Below are 22,594 nucleotides of genomic sequence, written 5' to 3'. Positions count from 1 at the left end.
TTTTCTTTTCCTGAGATATACACCATCTCCAGGTTGTACTCCTGCAGGGCTAAACACCACCTCGTTAGTCTGCTCCCCATTAACTTGCAAGTTAGTAGGAAAGCCAAAGAGTGATGATCTGACAGTACAATTATCTTGCTGCCTAACACTAGGTTTCTTAATTTCGCTAAACTCCACACGATTGCTAAACATTCTCTCTCCGTTACTGTATAGGCTCTTTCTGCTGTATTTAGACTCCTGCTGAGCATGGCTACCAGTTGTTCCTCTCCCTCCTCATTTCGCTGGAAACACTTGGCCCCAAGGCCATAGCCTGACGCGTCAGTGTTTAGATAGAAAGTCCTAGTGAAATCCGGATGGTGGATTATACAGTTCTCCACAAACAAAACCTTTGCTTTTCTGAAACTTTCCTCACATTCACTACACCACCTCCACACCCAATCTTTTCTTAGCAACCTCAACAGCGGTGCCACCACATCTGAAAACCTCTCTGCAAAACGGAGGTAAAAGTTACACAGTCCTAGAAACCCCCTCAACTCCTTGAGGTTTTTTGGGCGAGGAAACTCTTTGATTAACCTAACTTTCTCAGGATCTGGTCTGATCCCTCCCGCACTCAATCTAAACCCCAAAAAGGTCACTTCCTCCCTCAGAAACTTTGATTTACCCAAATGTAAGGTCACATTTACTTCCCTTAGCCTACACAACAGTTGTTCCAAAATTTCTAAGTGCTCATCGAAACTCTCAGTCGCAATTAACAAGTCATCTACGTAGGTCAACACCCTGGATTCTAGTTCGGGTCCTAAGGATGCATCTACCGCCCTGCAAAATTCCCCTACACTGTTTGGCAGACCAAATGGTAATACCTTGAATTGGTAGGATCTTCCTTTATACAGAAACGCAGTGTACTTCCTATCCGCTTCAAGTAAGGGCACCTGCCAATAACCCTTCACAAGGTCTGTAGTGCTTATGTACTTGCATCCCCAGAAAGCACCAAACAAATTGTCTGGCTCCACAGGGCTCTGCCGGTCAGGGACGATAATGCTTTTAAGGCCTCGTGAGTCGACACACAGTCTCACACTCCCATCCTTTTTCCTGGCACAAATAAAAGGGTTAACGAAAGGGCTGTTCCCTCTCTCAATTATACCATTCCTCTCCATCTCTCTGATTTGCTTTTCCACCTCTTCTCTACATGCCCATGGGATAGGGTAGCTCCTACCTTTAAACGGAGTGCTGTCAGTCACCGGAATTCTGGCTACATACTGAGTAGTTAACCCTGGTTCACCTCTGAAAACCTCCTTGAAGTTCACCAACAGATTTCCTAATCTCATTCTCTCCTCTTCACTTCCTATCTCACATTGCCCCAATACCTGGCTTACTTCCTCCTCCCAACTTATAGGGGTGATAGTTTGCAATTTCAAAGGGCTTTTTCCTAATGTTTCTCCTAATTTCTCCAACTCCATGCATTCCCCCTCCTCTGCACATTGCACCCTCAGTACTTCAGGGTTACACCCTGAACCCCTGCTACTTCTCTGCATGTCATACACTATCCCTCTAATGAAAATCACACCCTCCTTGAAATTAACAATCATACCATGCATATGCATAAAATCCACACCAACTATCACTTCTTTAGTTAACATAGGTATAACTAAGCAATTCGCCCTGTAAATTTCCTCCCCTAGTCGAAAATCCAAAAAAAATTTGTTTGTTTACTTTTTTACTTTTTCCTCTGGTAGCCCCAATCACGGTAAGTTGTGGCACCGGCAATACCGGATAAGTGAACCCATGCTTATTTAAATCTATTAAAAACTGTTCAGAAATGCCTGATACTTCTGATCCCGAGTCGAAAAGGATAGCGATATCCTGGTCTCCGATCCGGCATAACAATTCCGGTACCGGTCCGCTGTTGGACGTCTGTGTTTCTTCTGATAACAAAAATTCCCTCTCGCCAGTAAACATTGCTGCAGCCATGTAAACAGCATCCCGCTCTTCTGCCTGTCCTTTACCTTGGATCGTCCTGGCCTGGCTGCTTAGGCTTGACGATCCCCACCGTTTCCCGAGCAAGTATTGAGTTTGTCATTATTATGCCCTACCTGTCCGACTCCCATGCTTTCCCCCGATCTACTTTCTCCCTGCCCTGTTCCTGCTTCTTTACGCTCTTCCCCCTCTGCCAATCCGCCACCGCTTTTCCCGTTTCTCCAATTTCCTTGCCACCGGCTGTTACCAAAATATGCCCCTCTGCCAGGCCTGTTTCCTGAATAGCTTGGGTTATAATTTTTGCTATTATTACTGTTCCAGTCTTGAGATTTTCCATTTTGATCCTGAAACCCACCTTTCATCTTGTCCTGACTACCACTTCCCCCACTCTGATTCTGTTGGTGCCAAGGGCTTCCCCTTTGGTCCCTCCTCGCATTAATTCTGTCTAGTTCCTTCAGCACCTTCCGCAGTTGTTCCACCGTTGATACATCTTTCCCTACCAACGCCTCCTGCACACTTTCAGGGGTCTGTGAATACACTAAGGTTACAATTTCCTCCTCACTGAACGGTGTGTCGTAGTACTTGCTTCGCTCTACCACATTACTTAGGTGGGCCTCAAGTTGCCCGGCCATACATCTCCCCTGGTATAAGTTTGCCCTATTGATTCCTTGTATTCTTTTCCCCCAATATTCCGTTGTAAATTCTCTTTCGAAATCCTGGAGGTGTGATATTCGAGTTTCAATGAGCCGCAGCCAGTTTTCCCCCACCCCCACTATGGATCTTTTTGCTACTATCACTTGCTCCTCCTCCGAACATCCATATACTGAAAAAAATTCATGTAACCTTTCCAAGTGTTTTCTAGGGTGAGTTCTGTCCTGCCCTGAAAACTTTGGAATGTCCCCGTCATGATACGGCTGTAAATCTCATGTTCCGACAACTACTCCCTGCTTTGCACCCCCCAGACCTTTCTCCTTCCAATTTTCCAATTCTCAGATTGAGTTGATTCACCTCTGTCTGGTTGCTGTTGATTTTTTGTTCCCATGTGCTCACATCCGCCTGCACCTGAGCAAAACCTTCTTCCCTGATCTTACGTTCTTTGGGTAATTCTGATTTACTCTTTCCTAGCTCATGCCTTATTAGCGCAATTTCCCCCTGACTATTGGCAATTGCTGACTCTAGTGTGGTTGCCTGCTGCACCAATCTATCTGTTTCCACGTCCTGTTTTCTTACTTCTGCCCCCAAACTCTCCATTTGTTCACTTGCCTTAGCTTGCCATACTCCTACTAGGCCTATTGTGTCCTCAATTTTGTTGAGTCGGTTAGCATAGCGAGCCTCAAACGCCCTCTGCTTTTCCCCAAACTCCACAAACTCACCTTTCACTGCTGATCGAAATTCCTCAAATTTCCTACTTTGCTCATCGAATCTTTTGCTCTGCTCGTCAAACATGCCCCTGATGGTCACTAGGTCCACAGTCCCTTCCCCGAGTGGCGGAGGTGTAATACTACTCTCCTCATCACTTTTGGTTTCATCCATTTGGTTTTTTGCTTCCCCCTGCTCCTTGGTTTCACTTATTACCTCCACACTTACTACAGGACAATTATTACACATATCAGCTCCAGCTGAGTTTGATGCTGCCGATGCGGCCCTAGTAATTATTGGTGTCATATTTTTTTTTTTTTTGAACTCTACACTTACATAACCTTACAACCGAATGCTACTCAATACTTCGTTTTTCCTTTCAAACGGCACACAGGCCTGCAACATAAAATTAATTACTGTAAACAACCTGATTAAGTAGTAGGCTATCACAAATAACCTGGCAGGAGTGACTATGCGATTATGGCTACCCTCTTGTATTCGGCAGTGATATAATTTTCTTAACCTTAGTACCCAAAGAAAACGAGAAAAAACAATAACACACACAAACTAACACACACACTCTGGTCATGGGCCTCCTTTCAACATATTAACACTTTAACTTCATTTATCACAGTTTGGGGTTGGATGGAGCTGACCTTATGTCCTTCTGCTGCTGTTATTCCTTGTCGATTACACGTTAAGTGCTCCCGCGATGCTTGCCGATTTCAAAAGCCGCCATTTCCTTTTGTTGTACTCTTGGTCAGCCGTGTGTCGAAAAGCAACAACCTGATACTTTGTCACTGATACGCGCCTGTATCAGGAACGGCAAACGAGTACACTTGAAAAGTATCAGGAACTTTAGTATCAGTTCAGAATTCGCCTCTAACTCGTGGTCGGCCGCCGCCGCTTCTCCACTCACCACGCCGACTTCAATTTCTTATCCGTTGCTTAAGTTCCCCGAGTACTGCTATTCCTCAGGTCCCTGTTCGGGCGCCAATTATGTAATGCTTCGGGATCTTCAAATCCAGCCTTGGGTTGGTGGAGTTCTTTTTTTTATTCTTATTCACCACGGAACACAAACATATTAAGCTTCATCATCACTCTTCTCCACCATTGTTCTATCCCTCCTTTGTTTTCCAAAACAAAACAAAAAAAAACATATCTGGCCATACCAACCTTCTCAAACTAAATTCTCAACACAAATAAAAATACCTTCCAGGTAAAAATATAACACATCACAAAACCCTTAGCCCGGGAGTGCAAACACTTTACAGTACGCGTACAGTATGACGTCGCGTAAATATAATAAATAGAATATAAACAATTAACAATATTTGATAATTAATGGTGTTTGTTAACCAAGAAACAATTAAATCTCATTAGAGCTGCTTTTTAATATTATCTCTTTTAAGATAACAACAAAAACGTGAAAATACTTGATTATAAAAACAAAAACATACATATTTCTAATTTGTAAAAAATACTTTACGTTGTTTCTGTTCCAATCTCAAACTTTGTCTACACACGGCACAGATAACTAACGGAAGTTTGATAAAAGAAAGAAAATTCTATTTTTAAAGCCACGCACTTAGGTGGCGACTGCACTGCTGAAGAATGTGACATCCGTCAACGGCAAGATGTCTAGCGGCGAGCGAGAGGGGTGGAGATAAAGCAGACAAATAACAAAAGCGCGCTTCAAGCGATCACGCCGTAAATTCCTCAAAAATACCTCGTTATAGCCGTGTTCTCGCTATTACCGTGCTCGCTATAACGAGATTCTACTGTAAATTGAATATTCTTTTCTAAGTATTGTTTAGTGTGTCCTGGATAGGAAAAAAAAACTTATTGATACACCTAAAACAGAAGGGTATAAGTTTGAAGTACCATGTGTACTTTTATCCATTCCTGTTTTCTTCACATCAGACTTGTCTACTTTTTTTTTTTTTTATTGTAGGGCCATGACAGTAGAGTGGTCCAATGCACTCGCATGACAAAGACAATTCAGTTTTGATTCCCCATGAGGATCCAAGCCTGGATTTTTTAGTAAGTTGCTGCTGCATCTCATGTGACCGCCTTTTCTGCCCCCTACGGACCCCAGTGTCGATGAAACGGAAAACTCTTTAATTTATGTGTTTTTATGAAATTGTTATGTAACTGGGATTTTATACTGTAGAGATTTTTTATTGTAGTGATTTCAAGTTTCCTGCATTTATTTTTATTTAGTTCAGGCCTAATGTCTCGTGGTAGCATGAGAGGTCAAGGGGTGTGCTGGTTGGCGGTTGCAGCGCCACCAACAAGAAGACGACCCAGCCGGGCAGGAGGGCGCCGTGGCGCTACGGCGGCGGCGACGGCCAGTACCAGATCGACGCCGGCCAGAAGAGGCTCGGGGCGACGCAGTGCTCCGAGTGCGGGCTGGTGTACAGCCAGGGGGACATGGAGGACGAGCTGGCCCACCTCAACTACCACAACAGCAAGCAGGCGCTCAGGTTCCTGGTGAGCCGCTGTCCCTACAGTCGCGAGCTTGCCTCCTGAACCTCCGCTCGGTTCAAAAACTACACGTTCCGCGCGTAAACTGTGTCACTAGGTAGGTTGATGAGGCCAAGCTGTCTGCGGCGTCGACACACTGGACCCGCATCAGGAGTTGTGGTCTGGGGAGGGATTTCCTTCGACAGCGGTAGCACTCTTGTCGTCCCAAGAATCTCGACAGATACTTGTTCATTGAACCAGTTGTGCTGCCAGTCATTCGCAGTTTTCAAGGAGGTGTTTCCCCTCATACCGCTGCTGACACCCTGACATGATCTACAGTGTGTCAGCAGTTGCCTTCCCCTGCGAGATCCCCAGACCTTTTACCCGTTGATCTTGTATGGGACATCACGAGAAGACAGATCCTGTGTCGTCCGGTACCAGCACTAACCGCTGCTGATTTGACTGAGCAAGCTCAACAGGCGCGGAACCGATCCCACAAGATGGCATCCGGCACATGCATGCACGTTTGCATGCTTGCATTCAAAACCGTGTTGACTGCAGCCATTATTAATGTTCCACCAATTCACGTGTCTTCTCGCGCATACTTGAACCTGTGACCTGGAAACTTTAATCAAATACGTTGCCTAGATAGTTGCTTAGCCCAAACTGCATTCCTCTAAACTAATGTATTATTGGTGTTAGGATTAAATTTTCCGCCAGCGTATAACGGTAGGTAAAAGAGCTATAGGTAAAAATATATTAATAGCAAGATTTTAAATGCAGTTGGGGATAAAGTGTAAAGTGTCACTTGGTTATTAATTTGAAAGAAACCATGTTTGTATTTCCACATTTTCTGTCTTAATGCTGTCACTAATGATACAAGCATACATTGGGAAAGTAAGTTGATAAAAAAAGATAATCTCATATTAAAATAACGATTCTAAAAATCTTATGTGAACTCATGGCTATAAAATAAAGATGTTCGCAGTACTAAACTAAACAAAAGCATATCAGTGGGTAAGCTCTGAAAATATAATCACGCACCCATTAATCTATGAACTATATTTTATCTATTTAGTAATTGATTGTTTCTCAGTGGTTCTGAGAAAGTTGCCTGTTCAAACATTTATTGCTCAAAATTATTCAGCAGTTACTATACATTTAACTAATTTAATACATTATGTGAACTGCAGGTTTTAAGAAAATGGTGTTCCATTGAGAAATTTAATATTTTCCTAGCATCTTAAATACTTAAAGCAAAAACATGAAAAAAAATTTAATATGAGTGATGTTAGGTTTTAAAGCTGGAATTAAACTTAGGTATGTACACTGTGATAGCTTTCAATTTACTCTTTTTGAAGATGGTAACATTGAATAATTTCAATGTGGTGTTTGCAGTTGAATTTTGGTTTTATTGCACAAAAAAAATCACTTTTTTTTTGGTCGGAAGTTGAGGTTAGTTTCAGTGATTGCGACTGGAAAAAATGTTGTGCTCCTAACCTGGTTCGGGTTCGATTCCCAGTGGGGTTGAAGCTGTATTTTTCACAAGTGGGAAACAGGTCTGATATTGCTTGTGGCGGTGTTTTTTTTTCCCCCTGATGTACTCCCGTTTTCCCCGTCCATTCATTCGACCTGATAGTCTATGTCGACCTCTGTGTCGAGGCAGTGAGGGGGCCCGTGCCTGCCAGGGTCCCTGGGGCGGCCGGGAGTGTGAATGCATGTGTGTGCAGGGCTGGAGGCCACGCACGGCACCGGCCGGATGGTGGGCACCCCTGTCGACCTGAGTGTCGAGGCAGTGAGGGGGGGGCGGTGCCTGCCAGGGTCCCTGGGGCGGCCGGGGAGCGTGACTGCACGCCTGTGCGCAGGGCTGGAAGCACGAGAGGCTGGTGGCCACGCACGGCGCCGGCCGGATCCTGGCCGTGCACCCGGGGGACCCCAAGTCCTGGTGGAAGAAGGTCACCGAGGTGCTGGAGGTGGTGGACCGAGACCTCGGCTACGCGGACGGCGGTTCGGGTCTCGACATCCAGGGGAGCAAGGTGAGCGGGCGTGCAGTTTGTCTTTCTTCAGTGTGTGATACGTTCTTCAGAGGTTACTGTGATTTGGTTTTGCTAGGAGTAGAACGAAACCGAACAGGGCCATTACTTATGTGTACTGCATCGTGTTACGATACTTTGTAGTCAAGTTGTAAGCCTAACTGCAAAGGTTCTAACAAATTTGTGGGTTATACATAATTTTTTTTAACATGAGTTCTTTAAAATTTCCTTAAAAACATTTTGGTAGTGACTGAACACTTTTGTTAGACAACTTGTTTTTCCGGTCTCTTTTCCTCAGTATTTATTTTAAAACTGATCATGTGGTTAAAATAATAATGATAATATCTACTTCAGGAAGACAATGCACAAGTGGTTAGTAAATTAACTATGACTTATGAGTAGGGCCTGGAAAAATTAGCATCTATTTATTACATAATTAGCATTTATGATGTTGAAAATTAGCATCTATTTTCCAGAAATTAGCATCTATTTTTGAGAAATTTGCATAAGATATTAAAGTTACATAACAATACAATAAGTTGTAATAGTGTTTATACCCATTATGACGAATTTTAACACAAACCAAAATCATTAAACGGTATTTGTAAACAAACGTTTGACCACTAGTAATTTCAGATGGAAACAAACTGACGATTCGAGTTGACCAACTTCAGTACGCTAAATGTGCACCACAAAATGTATGATTTGTCCCTATGTAAAATATTGATCAGAAAAAAAATTTGAAGACTAAAGTGATTATCAACGAATGTAAAAAACCGCGTACTAAAATATTTGTAGTAGTTTTCAGCATTTAAAATATTTTCATTTTTATCTTTGCAAGTTCACTACGATCCCGTCAACGACCTAGATATTTTCTAGGTTGTTGGTTTCCGTGATGCGCTTCCCGGGAAATTTTGTTTTGTTAGGTTAGATACTCTTCATGAACAGGCAACACACGATGCAATGGCGAACGTAGGCGAACGTGATGTGATCTAACAAAACAAAATAACTGCGTCGATAAGTAGTGTGAACATTCTTTTCTAAACAACATTCAACGGTATCTTGAGTAAATCGTAAAGAATAAATTTACAAAATTACTTATTCTATACTATCATGCGTGATATTTGGTTAAGGAATGTTTTATAAATAAAGGTTAGGATTCGGATTTTATTCCTTCAACAAGCCTTGTCAGAAGCTATTGTTTACGGTAATTGTGTTATGGTGGCTATTTTCAAAAAAAATACTTTGAGGAATGTGTGTTCAAGCCATTTTGTTGCATTCTATAGTGGTTTTTCGCCCGATAATGGCAATTTTACCGCGATTTCGCAAATATAGCATTTATAACAACAATTAGTAAAAAATCGCATCTAACCTCAAAATTCGCAAAAAAATCGCATCTATCGCAAATTGCGAATTTTTCCGGCCCCTACTTATGAGCGATGTGGTCTTGGTTTTTGTGTATAACTGATCTGGCAAGTAAAATGATTTTTTTTTTTGACGTGATGTTAATAAATCGATGAACGCCGGCTGCACGCACGAAAAAGGATGACTCGTACCGTTACGCACATTGTACCATTACTAGAGACCTGAAACTGGCGGTGTTATTTTTGGCCAAAAGCAGTATTATTTTTGCCAAAAAGCGGTGTTAAAAAGCGGTATTATTTTTTATCTGGATAATTAAATTAAATAGTTGTAACTGTATAGGCTTAATATTCGTTACGTAATTAATTTTCTTTGACATAGCTTATAATTATCCTAATTTAAACACACTCTTTACATTTGCTTAAACCAAAAATAAATAACAATGAACTCATTAAATTTCCAGTTGTACATAAAAATTGCTCACCACTGACTAAAACTTCCATACAGAAATTTTTTAGTCACGAGGTTGCTTAATGCATTGTTCAGTACATAACATAAGAAATTAAAGTACTGTTCATCATATGAAGAACCACAAAAAAAATTTCATTTCACTAATGGACACTATGTGTTAAAAATTCCCTTGTAAAAATTTTACACACACATTAGCTTAACATAACTGTTGCATAAAATTATTCAAAAAAAAAAAATCAATCATCAAAGGAGAGCATTGTAAACACTTCAATATTCTCTTCTTTTAAGTTCTGCCGTCTATCTGAAACAACAATATTGTAGTGACTCAACAACCTGTCACTCTCAACATTATTTGTAGGCATCCATATTGATTTAAGCACAGCTGAAGCAAACTGTTGACAGTCAGTTGTCAGTGCAGTGAGAATTTTCACTACATCAACAACTTATCAGCTCTGCACAGTGACTCTGCTGCATCTTTCAGAGACTGGTACCCTTTAAAAAGTAGGGTTGTGCGAATGTTCGGTATACCGATACCGAAATCGAAATTTTGCTACTTTCATTTTCGATTTCGGTAAGAATTTCATCTGTCGAAGTTCGTTTTTAGCGAAATATTTCGAGCCAAACGAAAGTTCAATAGCTTACCGAAGTTCCGTTTGTTCTAGTTGAAAAAGAACTCGTAATTTAATAAAATTGTACAGTAGAATACCGGTACAATAACGTACCTTATTATAAAGTATATTTCACTTAACGAATTTTTTTTATTCAAGTCCCCGCCAAGAATCGTATCTTCGCCATGCAAAACGGTTTCAGTTTAAAGTATCATATTTTCACTATAACGTAAAAATTCTACTAGTAGCGTGGCATTACTACACCAAAATTTACTTAAACTGGTAAATAAATTTCCAACTAAATGATTAATGTAGTAGAACAAAGATACACAAATACCACCGCAACGTATTTTCTAACCTCTAAATTCTCAAAACAAAGTTAACAAACAGTTGCGCACACAACCATAGATTATACCGTACGTAGTATGCGACGTGAGCAACACAACACCATTCGATACATCGAAAGACGGAAGTTTGAGAGAAGTATTAATTATTTAGACAAAAGTGTTACGCTACGCTAAAAATACTGTTTGATGTCTGTGCCGGGATTGTTTATTGTTATTGTTGAGTTTATTTTCAGGTTACGTTATTTAGACACCGCATTGTATTTGTGCTACAATATGAATGATCCTGGAGATAAAAAGAAACGAAAGCAATTCACGCTTAAGGAAAAAGTGGATATACTCAGAGAACTAGACAAGGGGAAAAAAGCAAGTCGCAGTTGCTAATACATATGGCATTGCGGCTCTCCTGTAGCAATTTTTTATATATATTTTTTCTCTTTGTAAAGATATGTATGCATGTTTCAGTACTAAGTACAAAAACTTGAGGTACCTGTAAGTACTTAGCACTGAGATTCTACTGTAATGTCTTTATATGATTTGCTTGTTATTACTAATAATGTAATAACATATGCAAATCATATAAAGACATTAATTAGAAAAAAGATTTCCATTAAGATTAATTTACGTGGTGATGAAAAAAACTCACATTAATGAAAATACGGTAAAATCATAATTTGAACAAACATGGCAGATAAAGTAAACAAAATTCAACCGTGATTACAGTAGGCCTAGGTATCAAAACAAAATCATGCAATATTTGAAAAATTACCTGATTCATTTGCTTTCAAACAGTAGTGTAGGTACTATATTCGTAAAACATACATTCCAGAACTGTTAGTACAGTATTTAGTATTTACCGTATACACAAACAAAGAACGTACCTACTTTTATTCGCGCACAGCCAAACAAAAACATTGTCGTCTGCTTTATTTAAATTTTACATACTCTGACTGGCATATAAAATCCTCATAATATACAGCCAATTAGACAAAAAGGTCAACAAGTCGCTGCGTGTAATGACCACTTGGCAGCAACCATTTGTTATGTTTTGTTTTGACCATGTCCCTTGCCTGGTCTACAGCTTCCTGAGCTAGCCATGTGTGACAGTGGTGCAAGATGGCGGCCGTTCTGCAGTATTCACGTATTTTTTCATCAGTACCATGCACATGATAAATATATTATCATAGACTGCGACATTACGACTGTAAAGGAAATAGTCTGTGCGCTGAAAGATCTGGATTGATTCTTGAAATTTACGAGTGACATGGGGCTGTGTTGTGTGGTCTAGGGCGGATGTTGATTATATTAAATAATAATATTTATATATATTTATCAAAAGGTACCAAAATGATTTATGTAATATAATTTATTACTGAAGAGCAAATTTTGGGGCACTTTTTTCTTTGTTAATTAAAAAATTTCGCTTAACTTTCGTTAAGAATATATTTATCTCATAGAAAAATTCATTTTCGTTTCACTTTCGCGAAACTTGATAAATTTTCTTTCACTTTCATTTCGTGTGGAAAAAGTCACTTTCGCACATCCCTATTAAAAAGGTCAACACTGTCTATCATCTTCAGTTCAGCAATGGATTTTAGTTGTGTAACTATGTTTTCAGTTTTGTTAAGCAGAATGTTCTTAGGGTTGAAAAGCTGGTTCAATGACCTGTAAACATGTGCACAAGGATCACTGTTCATGAGTGTCTGCAGTATGTTCATGCACAGTGTTGTGGCTTTTGGCAGTTGTGCTTCACATGTGCAATGTCAGTGGTGTTCAAATTTTTGAGGACACTACTGTTTTCGAAAGTATTGGAAAATACAGTCAAACCTCTCTGAAACGACCCCTCACGGTTCCCAGGAATAGGGTCGTAATAGAGGGGGGGTCGTAATAGATGTTTTCCGAAATTTTCAATTCATTTAACTCTCTCCCCCCCCCCTCCCCCCCCCCCCCCCTTCTAAACCGCTACTCGCTAACCAGCCGTACAATGGCAGGATGCTGTCACTCGCAATGCCAAACGGCTTTGCTTTAAACCCACTTCAACCTTCATGACAAGTCCGTCGCCCTACAGGCCACCTCTAAAGAAAATATGTCAAAAGACAGTTTATTTTTACTGGTTAGTTAACATGTACGTTTTCTGCTTGCCGTAGTTAAATACACTAGAACCCCGATGTCACTAACCCCGGATTTAACGAAGCAGTGATTTTACGAATACATTCTCGGGAACCGTCAAAAAATTGGACATTTTGACCAAAATGTGAAAATCAGAAAAAATTAAAAAAAAACGAAATGAAAGATCATTAAAAAAATTTTAATTTAACACACAGCGTATTTTTGTGTCGGCTTTAATACTTCCAATAATGTTCATGTAAGAATAACAAAAAAATAATGGGACATTTCCTTTAAAAATATGGCAGCTGTAGGTTCTGCAACGCGAGTGGGCACACACGAAGCTCGCCCGGCTGGCTGGCGGCAACGGCTTCATGACGCATAAGCTCACCCCTCCCTCCCCTCTTGTTAACATTCTTCAAGGCTAGCTCATCCCTCCCAGACAAACCATCTAGTGTCCTCCCTTATAACACCCCAACTCCGCTCTTCTTTGAAAAACCTTCAGTGAGAAAATGCTCATTTCACCCTCCCTTCTCCCGTAAAATTGGGCTATTATGAGGGAGGGGTAAGATCGTTGTAAATATTTTCGGACCCCTCCCTCCTGGCCAAAATCGCCCAAAAAAATAGTATGTCAAAATATGTCACTTTTCACACCAAGTTCGAATTCAGTCATCTCTGGCAAGGAATTTACAAGCTTTCAAACTTAAATATAAATATAGCAAGGGTCCTATGAAAAGGAATATACCGAATAAAATCAAGCTGCTGTCACCAAACAAAGCATAAAACGGCCCAATGCGTGGTCGCTGCGTTATTGCTCGCGCGAGAGGCGAAACGTGGAATGTTAGAAGAAAGATAAATGCGGGGGTGACAGACGGCAGGCAGTGTGTTTCCTGTGTGGGGAATAAGTGGCGTAGATTTTTTTTTTTTTTTTTTTTTTAATGGGAGAAGCGACCGTTTTCTATCAACCCACGGGAAAAGATAATTGCTTGAGCAATCAAAATAAACATCGCTGTGGCAGTTAAAACGAGTCGAGGCGACCTTTTTCTGTCAACCCACGGGAAAAGATAATTGCTTGAGCTGTCAAAATAAACATTGATGCGGCAGTCGGTCGCTGTGTATATCTACTCGAAAAACAACATCTCACTTCATAACAAGATTCCTTATAACCTACACATATTGCCGGATGTTTACAGCCTAATCCATGAAAGTTCTTTAGCCACGTTTTGAATGAAAACAACTGGCGGGCCAGTGTTGTGCCCTGTTTTGCGGACACACAAAGCTTTTATCAATTTGCTGAGAGTTTTAATATATTTTTACTCTCGTTAAAATGAAGCAGATAACGTGATTGTTAACAAGTACAAGCAGCATCCGAGATCGGCCGCAGCGCACGCTATAGAGTATAACGGTAGAAATCTTTCTGTGGTACTTTCAGCTATTTTAAAAACTTTAGCAAAATTGCCTTTGTTCACACATTCTAGTAGCGCTTGTTTATTCAGCCATTACAAAAAATGGATACTTTGTCAGCTATTACGGTTGAATTTTTGAAGGGAAAAAAAGGTTTTTTTATTGTTATTATTTTCAGTTTTCACTGTTCCATGAAATTTTTAAAGAAATTTATTTTTGTGTTTGGCAGAAAAGGTAAATGATGAAGTTGGAAATTTTCTATATGTTGCATGTTGCAATGAGCAGGTGTTCCTGTACGTGGAGGGCAGGAGCGTGGTGGGCTGCCTGGTGGCTCAGCCCGTCTCCGAGGCCCACCGGCTGCAGGTGGCGGCCGGGCTGGACACCTGCTCCCGGGAGACCCACCCCGTGAGGTGCGGCGTGAGCCGTCTGTGGGTGGTGGCGTCCCGGCGCCGGCGCGGCGTCGCCTCGCGCCTCGTCGACTGCATGAGGTCAGCCCCCCAACTTCGTTCCGTCCACTCGCACACGTCAGTTCGTTCGTGTTTGCGTGGCGTCATTTCATTTCCATTTGTATCTTTTATGATTATTTTGGGTTATTTCACATTAATACAGTAGAATCCCGCCGATGCGACCCCCCTCTGATGCGTCCATTCCGTTTATACGACCGTTTTTTTGAGAAACCGTGAAAAATTTAAGTAGAGAAAGTCGAAAAATTTGAGTAAAATCGGCTGAGAAACAAGTATGTTACACTTTGTTGGGCGCTATGTGTTCACGTTTATCTTGGCGGGAGCTGTACTGTAAGCAGGCAGGCATAGAATACACGGCCAAAAATAGATGCCAACCCCTCTAGACTGTCCACGCGGCAGTGTCTAGCCGAGCTAGCCCGAATTCTCTATTGCGACCATTCCGTTTATAAGTCCGTTTTTCCGGAGACCGTGAGGGGTCGCATCAGCGGGATTCTACTGTATGTAAATTTAGGTAACGTTTCCATACATTTCAGGTTTTTTTTTTTCCCCCTTTGATTTGTTTCGTTACAATTCAGTCATTCGTAACATTGATATCCGATTCAAATAAAAGACGTTTATCTCATCTTAGTTGGGTAGTTTCGATGCTGTTTCGTGTATTTATACTTCATTTCATTAATTCAAATACATTAAAGTGAGAGTTGAGAGCTTTCGAACGGTAAGCACAGCACCGCCGGCTCTCGTTGAAGGGAACTGTTTCCGGGGTTTACAGGCACGCGTGTGCCGAGCTTCATTGTGTGTGCAGGCCGGTGCAACCAGCTTTTGAGGACTTGACTGTTTCTCCGCCAGGGAGCATGCTGCTTGACGACACGTGTCATCTGTGGCTCCGTTCCAACTCATTTCTGACGCCTTGAAAAATCGTTGCCAAAACTGGTTTTATCTGCTTACTGGTAATACTTAACGTTTTTAAAAAAAATGGAGCAGACTTCAAATGTCATGTTCAGACTGGAGTAAATCATTTATTATCACTCCAGTTCTTTTTTTTTATTATTCCCAGGAGGGTTTTTGAGGTTGTTCGGTTAGTGAGGGCAGATTTTAACAAAATAAAATAATGTAATTGGGGAAAGATTGTATCTTCATAAAATATTACTTTTTTTTTTATATATATACCCTTTTAGTAAGTTTTCCTGCTGAAGCACATTTTGTTTCCATTATTTTCGTAAGAGTGTTTTACTGTGTTTGTTTCAGGGCCAACTTCATGTACGATTATATTCTCGGTGTTGAAGATTTTGCATTTTCTGTGCCAACTGTATCCGGGAAAGAATTTGGAATGAAGTACACAAACAAACAAAATTTCCTGGTTTATGTGTAATGTACATTTTAGAGAACTTTTCTTTTGTATATATGTTTTTTTTTTTGTTTTTTTTTGTATTTAAAAAGTGCATGCTGTTTTGGATGGGTCAAGTATTGTGGATATATATTTTTTAATATTTCTCTTATCTTATGAATACAGGTTTTCATGTGTTTAATATGTATTTTTTGGTAGCATTTACATACCTGTGCATGTTGGAGTAACAATTTTTAAGATTTTTTTATCTAGAATTTTTTTTATTGGTTTTTTTTCCCCCTACAAATTTTAAAGTTCTCATTTTCAAGTACTACTTAAATCTGCTTGCAATGATATATTGTTTTTACTTCATAATTATTTTGTAACTGATATATTTTTCTGGCAGTTATGAAACTGTTTTAATTGTATATCTAATGACTTTGTTTTAGTTATTTCCATTTAGTTTTAGATTTTTATAAGTTTTGACAAACAATGCTATAAGTGATTGTTTTGTAACATAGCATGTAAAGGTTGGTGATTTTGTAACTTTTGTATTTTGCTGTCATTCTTGTGAAAATAATAAATTCTGATAACTTAATTCCTGTTCAGTGTTAATTTGTATGTTTGATTTTGATTCAGGCCAAGCAATTTATTTCGCATTATTTCTTTAATATTGGTGGGTTGCAAGTTATTTCTGTGGTGTATCTGCAGGCCCCCATTTCTTTTGGGTTACCTTTATAAAAAAAATTGGCCAGTATTGATTTTAAACATTTATTGGAACCTTAGAAGTACCTCATTTCAAAGAATTTCTCTCTTTGTAGTACTTTACATTTTTAGTTCCCTAAAAGATTTTTTTTTTACACCTTGTAGTACCTAATAGTAGTTCAGTATTAATTACTAACATTATTAAGAACCAAAACTTTGGGGTTTTGCAGTTTTAGCATTGCTGTATCCCTCCACATGTCATCCATACACCCATATCCCTGTCTATATCTCTCTTTTATATTTAATTCAAATCAATACTGTCATGTGTGTGCAAAAATCACAAACTGCTAAACTATATGAAATAAACATTTGCTGAAATGACTCGTGTCACCTATTTGTATCTCACACAAACTGAAATGGTGCTGTTTGTATTCAATTCAATTCTGTCATTTGTTCGCATTCATACACCTAAGTTTCGTCGCAATCAGATGAATAGTACAGGGAAGCATACGAGATAAATAACATTAATTTTTTTTTATATGTTTAAGATTAGCCTTTATACATCTAAGATCTGTTTGCTGTCCAATTGCTAAGCAGTTGACTTCAACTTCAAAATGGACACCCACTCCTTAGACTAATACTTCGATGGAAACGTCTCGCGTCCACCGTTATTTTTCGAACCATTGAAAAGAGGAACTGTCATTAAATATTTACTTGTAATTATCCGATATGACTCGTGTGCTACCTATTGTATGTTATCCACCTAGACAGTAACCTTCCTCGTGTTTCAAATGTCAAGTGTGCAGTATTTCGTAGAGATTGGATGAATGATGTGTTAACAATGGAATTGCAAAATATCATCAAGAATAATTAAGTTCTGCTTTAAGGGTTGGGTTTATCAAATTCTCACCTAGGCAGTGATCTTCCTCTTGTTTCAAAGGTCAAGTGTGCAAAGTTTCATCGCAAATGGATGAATGTTTTAGGAACCCATAACAGACAAGCAAACAAACATTTGTTTATATGTGTGTATATATAGATAGCAGTTAAAAGGGAAAATGTTTGTTGCCATAGTAAGTACTTGAAATGAAAGAAGCTTAATTTGGAGGCAAACATTGCTGTAAAATCATCTAGTGACATTAGGTAGGTGGTTTATAAAGTGTAATGTCAGTTAAAAACCAACTGTCATAAATGAAACATGAGTTTGTGAATTCAAAAATAAACTTTGTAAACAACAGTTAAGCAAAAGTAAATATTAAGTCGAATATTTTCAATTGACAGTTTTGATGGAACGTCTATTGCCTAACAATTGTGAAAACAGAATTGACTTTTTGTAATGTATATTATCATAACAGAGAGTGCAATCTTTATGGTAAGACTATTATTTTATACTTAAAATATATGAGGTGACATCTAATTTTGGTTACAGTATTTTGTACATCTTAAAATGTTTTTTTAAAATGACCTAATTATATATATATATAATTAGGTCATTTTAAAAAACATTTTAAGATATATATATATATATCTTTAAATATAGTGGAGCAGGTCATGTTTTTGAGAATTGTGGAAAATCTTATTTGTTTACAGAGTTGTACTGACCTGGTTTGAGGCCGGTTGTCTGTAAGGGTCATGTCATGTGATAGCTGAGCTCCGATGTAATAGCAGTGAAGAACAATCAGTCTTTGCTGACGGCAAGCACAGCACACTATGGTTTCATGATTCACTGTTTTCCCAGCCATTAAGCATGCTATATACTCTGTTGGGTAACTGTCTTCCTATCCACAGTTTGAAACCTGGAGTTAGGAACTGTCAGGAGACGGCATGCTGTGACGTATTTGAGGTCACTTTTTAACCTCGCTATTGCCACATTGTTTCGCCCAGAACGTTGGTAACTCAGATGAAGGTTGGTAAGTACGAATTAGAATCTCCGTCATTGAAAACTGTTACTTTCATTAAAAAAAAATCATTCCACAATGCAAACACTAAACTTAAGACTATGTTTTGGGCTAGCCGAAAAAAAAAAATAGCTTCACACTACCATATAATCATGCCGATGTGGCCACTGATTAAAAAAAAAAAAAAAAAAAAATGAACTCCCGCTGTGAGACAATATCTGCATTGGCTCTCGTCACTTCTGGCAGTCTTAAGGCAGAAAATTTACACATAGCCTCTTTTCCCACATGTTTTATATTGCTCATATATTGCAAACTATTATAACTAAAGTCTGTCTCTCATGGCCACAACACAGATGGAAAAAACCTTTACTCTGTTAGGATATCAAAGGTGTGAGCCCATTCCTTCTGAAGAAAATTTGAATATCTTGTGAATTGCACATCAACCAAAACCAAGTAAAAATTACAGTAACCATTTTATTAACTAAAGTTTTAAATTTAAATATGAATAACAAAGAATATACAGATTCAGCATATCAACTTGGTCAGTTTTTGAAGCAACCTTGTAAATAATTTTGGATGGGTGCTTAATATGCCACTGGACCATGCCTCATTGATACTGATTATTCAGCATCAAAACTTCCAGCGCATGAATCATGCTGAGCTTACGAGAGAGAGAGAGAGAGAGAGAGAGAGAGACAGTAGTCCGTGACTGGCGGCGAATTAACATTGTCAGCACCAAGGATAAGTGGACAGGTAACTTAAAAAAAATTATATATATATATTTTTTTTAATAAATTATAACACATTTACAATCAGCACTGAATTTTTGGTATCATTTGAATTAGTAATGTTCTACACTTGGATATTCTCAAAAATATTTGAAAATGGTCCCTTTGAAGTTACCTACTGTATCCAGATAAGGGGCTTTGCCTGTGTGCTCCTGTCTCTCCTCAAAACTATATACTTTAAAACTAAATAAACTACCGACAAATATTAAAATCCAAAGGAAAAAAATAAAAAAGAAGGCACTTACAGGAAGGATTTCCCACTTTTTTTATGACCCCTTCTGAATACAACTTACACAAGATAAAACTGGTATTTTTAAAATTGTGTCAACCCTTTCCCAACAAAAATTTGAATAAGTTCATAACAATTAATAGGTTATATAATAAACCATATAAGGCAAGTCTAGAATAAAAATTATTCATTTTTTTAAAATATGATTTCAAAAATGTTTAAGTAGAAAAGGAATTGGGAGGGTGACAAACATAAGCTGTACCTATCCAAATAGGCCTCCATAGGAATGTGTTCTTACCACACATATCCCATAATTCCTTAAAGGCAGTCACAATGTACAGGACACATTTTTAATGAATAGTAGTACAGGACACATTTATAATGAATAGTATCTGAATACTTTGACTGTTGGTTGTACTAATGTGCATGCAGCTGACGCCACTCCCGCTGCCTGTTTTAGCTTTTTAATTAATTATTAGTGTTGTAAAATATCTCAGGGTTTTTAACGGGGGTTCGGCCTCGTGGCTGCAGGCAGGAGCGCGTCTCGGAGTTTGAAAATTACGTTCAGAAATTACCTGGGCTGTTTAGGCCACCCAGGACGCCTCGTAAATGAATGGAAAACGGTTTACAGGACACTGCACTTTATTCAGTATCAAAACACTCATACGCCCCGAGACTGGCCGCGTCCGTTGTCGGACCGCTAAGACACGCGTAGGTATCTCTAAACGTGACGGTTCGCGCGACCAAGATAGATTGCAAAGCTATATTGACAAGCTGAAACGGTGGCTTCACGTCCCTATGAAAGGTTTAGCAAGTAAATGAATGGCTGTTGCCGAAACTTAGGCCAGCACGTGAATACGCAGGCAAGATTCTATGTTCAGAATGGTTTGCAGTCTAGCCTGCTATGAAATATTAACGTCTCTAACCAAGACGTGGGTACGCCGACTGAAGACGTACACGCAAAAGTTCCTACAAATAAAAGTTAGTCACTTAAAATACATGTTACACTTTGCACATGAAAACGGAGAAAGTTACAAGACGAAAGTTAGTCAGTGCTATTCTCAACACTTATATGGAGGATCTACGACGATAACTATTAATTGGCTCATTAGCCGAAAACTGCGTACCACTACTACGCGGTCCTTAAACTGGACATGGATTACGTATGACAAGTAAAATTCCCTGGCGGGAAGAATTTAAATTAATTAAGAGCCGCACGAAATATCGTGCGACTGGGTTGGGGTCGGCGCCGAGTTAATTAAAAGGTTTCCGAAAACTTACACTATTGCTGAAATGTTGAAGAGATGCTAGAGCTGATGACCCGACGTTCGCGGAGCGCCCGACCCCTTCGAGCCCCGAACGGTAACTGAGCGCGAGACCGCCATGCGGCCTCGCGCCTAACCACGTGAAACGCGGGAAAACCGACCCGGCCAGTTTTGGACTTAAAGACAAGTTACAAAATATATGCTTATAAAACAATTAGACATAATTTCCCTTACATGAATCCTCTTTTAAATTGTTATTAATTTAGTTATTTTAATTTGACAAATAATTATATATATAATTAGTTAGGCGCATTGCCACACCCGGCCGGGCACTGACGTCGCTTAGGTGTTCGTCGCGGCGCACTTTCATACACTCACGCTCGGGCGTGTTCGATGCACTTAGGAGCAAGTGTTGTTGTGGCATAACGACCTTTGCGGACCAGAGGGAGCACCGGCGGTTGGCGTCACAGCCATTTGGGTTGTGATATCTACTCATACCTATTCAGCAAAGCATAAATAACCAATTTAAAAATAAAATAATAATGTAGCGTGACTGTTATAAACGTCTACAATCAAAATAATTATTTTTTTACGATTAAAAACATTTCAAATACTAATAATGATAAATGAATACCCCTGTCTGTAAGTTTAAGTTTGCTTTAATGTAATTTTTATTAAGGGTTTTAATAGTCTATATGAGATCACTTATGCCAAATATCTACAGTAGTAATATATACAAACAAAATAAAACAGATTCCGAAGGTAATGGTTGTAGGCAGGGGTGCCCACAAGAGGGGGGTAACGACGCAGACTGCGTCATTAAGATTTCGGGTGGGGGGGGGGGGGGGGGTTAAAAGACGAGAAAAATGTATATACCTATTATTTACATAATTATAGCTTCTAATGTAAAAATACGTTTCTGGTGCTTTGATAATTGAAAGTGATCTTGTAAATCAAATTGTAAACCGCGCACTTTCCTCAACAAAAGCAGTTTGGCATCTGTCGGTTCAGGATGGAAATATTACCTGATATGACCAAAATTATTATTAGAAAATCAGTTTTAATTAATGCAAAATGTGATAAAATATAATACTAAAAAAGTATAATAATATAAAATCATTGAGTAAATCATTGAGAAAATGACATAAAAAATTTGGGGGGGGGGGGGGGGGGGGGGGGCACCTCTGTTGTAGGGATACATTAGTGGATGCGGTATGTCGCATCTCTAGAAACCTCCATTTTAGTGGACGCACGTAGGGGTGCGGATGCATCCCTTGTGAGAATTCGAAAGCGCAAAGCAAAGATGGCCGCGTCCACTACGATGCGTTTCTACCGGATCCTTAAGCTGAGGGATGCATTAGGCTAGTCAGTGTAAAGTGATTCCTATATACCTACAGGCAAGATGAGGCCGCAGCTAGATTCGGGGAAATACCACAGTAAACGGAAAAGTTCAATCATGCGAATTGTTTAAAATATCATATCTACTTCATATTATATGAATATCTTGTTAAGTGTTATTAGTTCCAAATGAATCAAGTATTCTTGTTTGTAATTCCATGCACGGTTCGTAATTACTTATTGTTATTTGTTTACATGGGATTTTGTTCTTGGCGGCTTGCATTAGTGCTGTTGGCCAATGTTACGATAATTAATTTCTATTTGAAATCTATTATGTTTAAAAACACTTTTTGTTTTGTTTTTCTGCACTCAATCAGTCATGAAAGGTTTCAATTTCCGTTACAATATCGGCTTGGAATTTTAATAAAATTAAAAAGAAAAGTTTTGCTGATGTTGTTA

General features: G+C 39.2%; 1 protein-coding gene across 2 annotated transcripts in view; it reads left to right on the top strand.

Moving 5' to 3' along the window:
- LOC134528559 (N-acetyltransferase eco) overlaps window positions 1-17,001 on the top strand; it is a 30,482-nt gene extending 13,481 nt beyond the window's left edge. For both annotated transcript variants that reach the window (XM_063362292.1, XM_063362293.1), the window contains exons 4-7: window positions 5,619-5,826; window positions 7,665-7,835; window positions 14,413-14,615; window positions 15,837-17,001. In XM_063362292.1, the coding sequence (XP_063218362.1) occupies window positions 5,619-5,826; window positions 7,665-7,835; window positions 14,413-14,615; window positions 15,837-15,960 (706 nt within the window). In that variant the 3' untranslated portion in view covers window positions 15,961-17,001. The remainder of the gene's footprint in view (window positions 1-5,618; window positions 5,827-7,664; window positions 7,836-14,412; window positions 14,616-15,836) is intronic.
- The last annotated feature ends 5,593 nt before the right edge of the window (window positions 17,002-22,594 follow it).

The sequence above is a fragment of the Bacillus rossius genome, chromosome 1 (genome assembly GCF_032445375.1).
Source record: "Bacillus rossius redtenbacheri isolate Brsri chromosome 1, Brsri_v3, whole genome shotgun sequence".
NCBI classification, from domain to species: Eukaryota; Metazoa; Arthropoda; class Insecta; order Phasmatodea; family Bacillidae; genus Bacillus; species Bacillus rossius.
Note: the sequence above shows the minus strand (reverse complement) of the source record. Positions and strands in the feature narration are given on the sequence as shown.